This window comes from Parus major, chromosome 10 (assembly GCF_001522545.3).
Source record: "Parus major isolate Abel chromosome 10, Parus_major1.1, whole genome shotgun sequence".
Classification (NCBI taxonomy): Eukaryota; Metazoa; Chordata; class Aves; order Passeriformes; family Paridae; genus Parus; species Parus major.
The window spans coordinates 19536184-19544000 of NC_031779.1; the positions used below are offsets into that span (position 1 = coordinate 19536184).

Sequence of the window (7817 nt, forward strand, 5' to 3'; positions counted from 1 at the left end):
TAAGTGAAGAAGCTGCAGCTGCACAGAGGTGCATTTCCTTCTGAGAAATACACTGAGGTGCATTTCATTGTGAGAAATACACTGAGGTGCATTTCATTGTGAGAAATACACCAAGGTGCATTTCATTGTGAGAAATACACCAAGGTGCATTTCATTGTGAGAAATACACCGAGGTGCATTTCCTTCTGACAAATACACCGAGGTGCATTTCATTCCCTCTCTCCCTGTGGCTGGGTGTGGGCTGCAGATGTGTGAACTGTTTGTGGAACCATTGCAGATCTGGAGGAGCTCAGGCCAGCTTTAAACTTGCTCTGCTCAGCAATCCAGGACAGTGACATGGAGCCTCACAGCAAGCAGTTCTCTGAGCAGCTCCTGAGCCTCACCCTGACCTTCCTCACCAAGCAGCTGGAGGAAATCTTTGTGCACACACAGGGTAAGATCCCTCCTGCTGGGTCATATCTAGTAGCGTCCTCATTTAAGTAAGTAAGAACAGCCAATTCTTTTAATTAAAAGCTTAAGTTTGCCTAGAATTAACATAAAAATACTAGAATTAAGTGAGTGAAAGATGCTCATCCCTGTGTTTTAGATTGGACGTACCTGACTAATATCTGGTTGGATTAATACATTTCAGTTCTCCTTTACTGGTCCCTGGGCAGGAAAACCCCTGAGTGAGGGCAGGGAGCTCTGTGGCTGTGTCCTGTGTGCTGGGAGTGCTGGGCTGTCACTGCCTGCACAGGGGACAGAGCTGCTGTGCTCTTCCCTCCGAGGGGTTTCTGTTTATTAATCAGCACATTCATTAATTCAGCATTGTTAGACATTAAAACCTGTCTGTTCATTCCCATTTTATTGATGTCTTGGGTGCTTTTGGCAGAACCTGATGAATCCCTGCAGAAGGCTGCAGATATTTTAACTGACTACATCATTAAGCTGAGAAAATTCCTGAGGAAATACCCTCGAGCACCGCTGACTCCGGGGCACACCGGAGCTGACCTGGATGAAGACCTGCCTGAGATAGAGGAGAGCCAAGAATGGGAAAAACTGACACCAGAGGTGAAACTGAGTCACCCAGATTTTAGTGCTGTGATGGAGTTTATATTAGGAGATGATTTATGTGGAAATACCTTAAAGGACAGGGGAAGAAGCTCAGCACAGGGCTGGAATAGATCAGTTTGTTCCTGTTTTTCCCTTTAGGAGGTCATTGCCGAGGCCATCCTGAGCAACAAAGTGCCAGAGGCCCAGATCTTCTTCCGAAGGCAGCAGCATCCTGCTGAGAGTCTGCAGGAGTTTGTCCAGATGGGTTTGAGCCTGGCCTATGACTGTCTGCTGAAGGGCAGCACCGGGGAGGCCTCGCAGCTGCTGAGGAACCTGGTGAGAGCTGCTGGGGTGGGGCTGGTGAGGAGCACGGGGAGCTTCTGGGGCTGCTCTGGCTCCACCAGAACCAGGGGGATTGCAGTGAAAATGGGATTCTTTGAGGGGCTGGTGAGCGAGCCTGGCTGTGGGGGTGTGCTGGCTGAGCTGCTGAGCAGCAGGGTCAGGGTGGCTCTGCCTGGGGAGGTGTCCCAGGCTTTGGGGACATTGGGGACATCCCTGTGGGAGCTGCTGCAGGGCCTGGCACAAGCTGTTTGTCAGGGCTGTGTGCTTTGGAAGGAAAGCAGCTGTGTGTATTCTGTCTTTGATCTTTGCAGTGTATTCTGTTGGCACATTTTACAGTGGGTGTCTTCTCTGTGCCAGGGCTTTGACGTGAAGCAGGAGCTGCACAAGATCTGCTTCCACACAGAGGACAGACACGTACGGGAGCTCCTGGTGAGTGCAGCAAAGGCTCCTCCAGGCCAGCTCTGAGCCCTGGAGCCTGGGGTGTGTTTGTGCTGAGACTGAGCTGACCTCCAGAGCACAGACAGCCAGGGCTTGTGCCTTCCTCCTCCTGGAGCATCCCTGTCCCTCTGCATTTGCAGTTAAAGTACAGAGCTGTTCAAATGTCATTTATTTGTCCTGGCTCTGATCAGGGTCTCTCACACAGTCTGGAGTCCTCTTGCCATTTAAGTGTACTGCTCTCTGCTTCCAGCATTTTTTTCCTGCAGTTGGTTGTTGTTTGCACTTGCAGGATCATTTACAACTGGAACGTAGTAAAGACAGATTAAACTGGGGGCAATTGGAGGTAATACTTTAACAGTTGGAGGTAATGCTTTAATTTGAATTAAAGGTGAAAGTCTTACAAGAAGAAAACTATTTTTCTGAAAAAGAGAAGAAAATGATAGACTTTGTGCATCAGGTTGAAAGCTTCTACTCAGAATCCTTCCAGGAAAATAAAGAGACTCAGTCTCTTTCCAGGTAATGTGGGTCATTAATTTTAATAATTAATTAATAGCATTAATAGGGTTTAAAATGTGCTGGATTCTACATTCTGTGGGATTTACTGCACTAACAGATACAGTCTTTAGCTTCATTAATTTCACACTGCACATTTGCAGAAATCAGAGTCAGTGTGGGGACTGAGTCACTTTCTCATTAATGTAGCAGTTCATGTTCTCTCATGACAAACTCCTGTGTGAGTCATGACAAACTGTTGTGAGGGTGACAGAGCTCTGCTGCTTCAAATGAGGAGTTTTTAATAATAATATTAGCATTACTACTCAGTTATTCGTGTTCAGATGTTTGCTCTGTTTTTGATCTAGGGTGTCTGTAGCACAGCAAACGAAACGAGCTGCAGAAATCATTTCCCAGTTAAATACTGGAGAAACCGTAATGATACTGATAATTTGTTATGTCAGCTTTGGGAAAACGAGGCAGCTCTTCAGCTGTCAGAGCTGGAGTCAGTCCCTCTGGCACTCCCTGGGAGCTGTGCTGGGCTGGGGGGCTGAGGCCAGGCTGACCCCAGCCCGTTGCAGTTGCAGCAGCTGCAGGAGGCAGCAGCAGGAGCTGTGCAGGCACCAGGCAGTGCTGGGCTCGCAGCTGCACCGGGGCAGCAGCAGCAGCAGGATCAGGGTGCTGCTGAGCTGGGCTCTCTGGTGGGATGAGCTGCTGCAGGAGATGATTCTGCTCCCCTGGAAACCTCGCCAAGGCAAGTACTGTGGCACTGAGGGCTGAAACTGGGAATGAGGATCTCTCTGGGACAGCACAGCCGCTGTGGGGGGCTGGCAGGGGCACAGAGGTCACTTATCTGTGTTATCAGTGGACGTGGGAACGATGGCTTTCAGCCTATTCCATCCTGGATCCGGGCTCTTCCTGCAGAGAAGGGTTTGGAAGGGCCTTGGCTGAGGCATGGCCACGTGTGAGTGCCACCCTCTGCCACGTCCTGCCCTGCTCCCTGTGCTGGGGAGCCTCTCCCAGCTCTGCCAGCACGAGGTTCCAAAAGCTGGAGCAGTAGCCTTGATCTCAGCACCATGTTTACAACTGTTCATTAAAAATTGATACCTGGAGGGACAGGACACAGGGAATGGCTCCCAGTGCCAGGGGACAGGGATGGATGGGATTTGGGGCAGGAATTGTTCCCTGGGAGGGTGGGCAGGCCCTGGCACAGGGTGCCCAGAGCAGTTGGGGCTGCTGGGATGGTGAAAGATGTCCCTGCCCAAGGAACTTGATGCACTTTAAGGTCCCAGCCCAAACCATTCCAGTTCTGTGTAAGAAAATCCCAGTATTTCCCTCAGAAGTGTTTGTGTGTGCTGATTTCATGCATTCACCTTTTTGAAACCCAGAACTCAAGACCTGCAGTCCTGAGGCTCTCTGGATGCACCTGACAGCCCAGCATGACTGGGTCAGCATTTGCTCCTGGATTGAGGAGTCAGAGCCCAGCCAGGCTCCGTGTGGCCGCTCTGCCTGGCCCCCCCTGAGCCCTGACATCGTTGACAGGAGCACTCTGTGCAGCACCTACATGAGACAGGACATCCTGAACAAGCTGGCCAGGTAGGGCCCCCAGGGCTTCACACTCCCTCTCCTTCCTGTGGGAAGCCAAAATCAGAAATAAAATCCTTGACACATAGTAGTTTTTATACTGCTCTTTTTGGAAACAGCACGAATCCATGGGTGAGTGTGATTTTAGTCTTCTGCTTTGGGTTGTCTGAAACACTAAGAGCACTCCTCCCTCAGCCCCTGGATGTTTCCCAATGGATATATTCCTGATTCCAGCTTTAATGGGGGGGAAATTCTGAGCATTTCCCAGCTGGTTCTGTGCAGTGATCACAGTGTTGCTGGGGCACAAGCAGATGGATTTTGGCACATTGTGTTTGTCTCAGTGGGGAATTAATGCCTGAGAGGGAAAGGTCTGCTCTAATTCTGAGCTGAAAACACCCATCAGAACTTGTCAAAGAGAGCTGTGTGATCAGTGTCTGTGCTTTCTTCTGACAGAAAGGGAATCTTTGTCCGTTCTGAGCTGGAAGATTTTGAGCTCTTGCTCCAGAGGCTGTCGTGCCTGGGGGGAGTCCTGCAGAATCCTCACCCTGTTCCAAAGTACAGCACTGCCAGTGGCCTGGACTTCCATGGCCAGTTTGTCCTGCACTGCCTGGAGCACAGCCTGCAGTACCTGCTCTACACTTACCTGGACTATTACAGGTACCAGCCCTTCCCAGCCCTCAAATCCCACGAGGGATCCTGGATTTGAGGGAGGAAACACAACTTGAAGAGTTGGTAGGGAGAGTTTTCCTCAGCCCTGGCAGTGTCATTTCACAGAAACTCTGGGGCAGTGTGTGAGATTTTAAGCCATATTTTGCAGTTTTATTCTTGTCTTAATATTAATTTGTGTGTCAGTCACAAAAGGAGCAATTACAGCTGTAATTAGTGTGATGCTGTAAGCAGTACAATCCTAAATGAGCCAAGTTGCTCTTCAGAAACTCAGAATATACAGAATTTAGAAACTTTCTTAAGCACAAGTGTGAATTCACTCCTGATATGTTCAAATAAGGAAATTGCTGGTTTCCACCTAAACCAGGGTTAGCTGGGATTTGAAGGTGTAACCAGTGTTAGGTATTGGATGAATACTTCCCAATTAATGGATACTTGGCAATTAAAATTTCTGAGCTCTAACTCCAGTCTAACACTGGAATTATCAGGAATGTAGAAGTGGACAGAGAAAAAGCCACTACCTCATTTTCTGGTTTGTCTAACCACTTGTATTTGGCATAACACCCATGGGACGCTGCAGATCTTTAATGCTGTGTTACATCAGTTGTTCCAAGTCCTGTGTTTTCACTCTGCTGCTCATTCATTTCCAGTTTAACCCCTTCAAGCTGCCCTATCCTGGATAACAAGGAGCTGCAGGAAGCCCATCCCTGGTTTGAGTTCCTCGTGCAGTGCCGAGGGGTTGCCAGCAATCCCCGAGGTAGGGATCTCTCTGCAGAGCAGGGTTAAACCTCTGCCTGCTGCAAACCCTCTGGCCATGGCCAGCCACCTCCCTGCCCATCACCTCCTCATCTCTGAAATCTGGCTTGGATTCCTGCTTGAACTGCCCTTGAAGATCTGGAGGCTGCTCAGAAGTGAGAATCATTCTGTGTAGGATCATCGTTACCTCCAGCTCAGTCACGTTCCCAACAGGTTGAACAGAAGGGAGAATTCATGAGGAAATACACATCCCATTGGAATGAAACCTTCCTCTAGTCCCTGTGGTACATTTTGATTTCTCTGCCCTTGGATTATGTGTTGGCTGTACTGAAAGCCAGTAGAATTTCTGCCCCTAACTCATCATGCTTTTTAAACATTTCATCTTCTTCAGAGTCACATTTACAAGAGACAAAAATAATCCCAAGTGAAGCTTTTTTTTAGGAAGTGTGATCAGTGTAGGATAAAGACTTGAACCACTCCAGTGCTAAACTGTGGGGCTCAACCCCTGGGCAGGCAAAGCTGTAGTTTGAGCAGGGAAAGCTCAGTAAACCTTAGCTCATCTTACCTGTGCTTACTGGCAAAGAGAGGAAAACCAGCATGGACAACAAAAAGTAGAAAATTCAGCATTTTTCGCAGTCAGAGGACAGCTGTAACATGTGATTGATGATTTAACACTGGTTTTGCATGGAATTAAGTGTCACTTTTTTTTTTTTTTTTCCTTTGAAGATCCCAAGATGATTTTCCAGGCCAGTCTGGCCAACGCTCAGATGCTGATTCCCAGCAGCCAGGGGGGTGTGAGCAGCATCCTGCTGGAGGGCAGGACCCTGCTGGCCCTGGCCACCACTGTGTACGGGCCTGGGGGCATTGACCAGGTACTGCCTGGGGCTCCTGGGCCCTGATCCCTGTCCTGCTGCTGCCTTTGATAGAAAATGTCCCCTGAGCCACGTGCTGGGATGGCCAGAGTGTCACAGCACAGGCACCTGCAGCAGCAGCAGCTGCTGGGGAAGATGGGGCTGATTCAACTTGAGAACATTTTACAGGAAAAAAGATGATGCTTTCTGTGCTGTCACTGCATGTCAAATTCCCCTGAGGGAGATTGGCACACCCCAAAGTTGTTTTGTTGTCATTTAGTGCAGTTTCCTCCTAATTAACTTTGCTTGCTTGCAATGTAGGTCCTTCAGAATGAAGACACAGAAAAACCTCTGAAGAAAGTTGATCCCCAGCTCTTAAAAATGGCCTTGACCCCTTACCCCAAGCTGAAGGCTGCTCTCTTTCCCTCCTGCACTGCTCATGGAATTTTGCCTCCTGACATCTCTCTCTACCACCTTCTGCAGGTACACAGAGTGCTTTTGGCAGGACACAAGGAAAGAGAAGTTTGGTGTCAGCAGAAGGGGGTGGGAGCCAGGGCTTGTTTTGGGATGCTTAATGTGGAGCTGAAGTTCCCAGCTTCATCCTGAACTGCTTTTTCAAGTGGTGTCTGCACCCTGTGACTTGGCACTGCTGGAATGGCAGAGAGGGATGTTCTTGCAGTGCTCAGTGGGCAAGGTGTTTAATACTGCAGAAATCACAATATTTAAATTTTAAATAAAGATAAGAGGATCAGAAATTGAGAATTAGATAGGACAGTGATGTGAAGTTCTTAAGCTGCCTCAATATATTTTGTTTCTGATCTTTCAGTCATTAATGCCCTTTGATCCCACAAAATTATTTGGCTGGCAATCAACAAACACTCTTGCTGTGTCAGGTATGTTTCCTGCCAAGGTTTACATGCTTTCCTAGCCTAAGCACCTAAAACAAATTACATTCCAGGGGAATTATTTGGCAGATAAATTTACTCAAAAGGCCATTTCTTTCACGAGAAAAATAGTGTAATTTACTAAAACTGGGTTTTGAGCTAGAATTCTAGATTTTTGCATTAAGCTCTTCACAGGCAGATCTTTCTCTAAATATCAGAAAGAAAACCACTGTTTTATTTTAAAAGCAAGCTGAGGTGATGCAGAGCTCTGATTTCCCATCGAGGAGTGGGGTTTCAGTGTGGTTTTGGGTCTGGATGAGAGCTGTGTTTGATCCTGCCCCAGGTTCTGCAGCCGCAGGAGCCGCTGCTGTTGGGTTCAGCTGTTGTCACTGAACACTGTTGTTCATTGTTGTCACTGCTGGTGCTGCTGTGTCATTCCAGATGCCTGGAGTGAGCTGCCCCACTTCTCCTGGCCCGAGCTGGTGAGCAGGCACGCCGTGGTGGAGAGGCTGGGCTTCCTCTTCTACCTGCGCCACGCCCGCCCTGCCTTCGCCTTCGGCACCTTCCTGCAGCAGCTGGCCAGGAGCAAAGCCCCCAGGCAGCTGTGAGTGTCTGTCCCTTTATAGGACTTTTGGATTTGGGTTCTTTTCCCTTTGAACTGAAGATTGATGAGAGGGAGGCGAGTTTTTTCTCTCGTTCGTTCTCAGTTGTTTATTTTTTCTTATCAGCATTACAAGGTACAAGGAGCTATGTGCACTATGATAGTAAAGGG

The 7817-nt window shown here is 48.5% G+C and overlaps 1 protein-coding gene across 5 annotated transcripts in view; it reads left to right on the plus strand.

The window, feature by feature from the left end:
• SPG11 (SPG11 vesicle trafficking associated, spatacsin) overlaps window positions 1-7817 on the plus strand; it is a 27220-nt gene that overhangs the window by 5902 nt on the left and 13501 nt on the right. For 3 of the 5 annotated variants that reach the window (XM_015638950.2, XM_033517094.1, XM_015638954.3), the window contains exons 9-21: window positions 278-433; window positions 872-1050; window positions 1192-1368; window positions 1732-1803; window positions 2201-2328; window positions 2673-3058; window positions 3693-3900; window positions 4342-4545; window positions 5205-5311; window positions 6037-6182; window positions 6483-6644; window positions 6988-7054; window positions 7487-7649. In XM_015638950.2, the coding sequence (XP_015494436.1) occupies window positions 278-433; window positions 872-1050; window positions 1192-1368; window positions 1732-1803; window positions 2201-2328; window positions 2673-3058; window positions 3693-3900; window positions 4342-4545; window positions 5205-5311; window positions 6037-6182; window positions 6483-6644; window positions 6988-7054; window positions 7487-7649 (2155 nt within the window). The remainder of the gene's footprint in view (window positions 1-277; window positions 434-871; window positions 1051-1191; window positions 1369-1731; window positions 1804-2200; window positions 2329-2672; window positions 3059-3692; window positions 3901-4341; window positions 4546-5204; window positions 5312-6036; window positions 6183-6482; window positions 6645-6987; window positions 7055-7486; window positions 7650-7817) is intronic. The other 2 variants (XM_015638952.3, XM_015638953.2) reach the window with 2 other exon arrangements.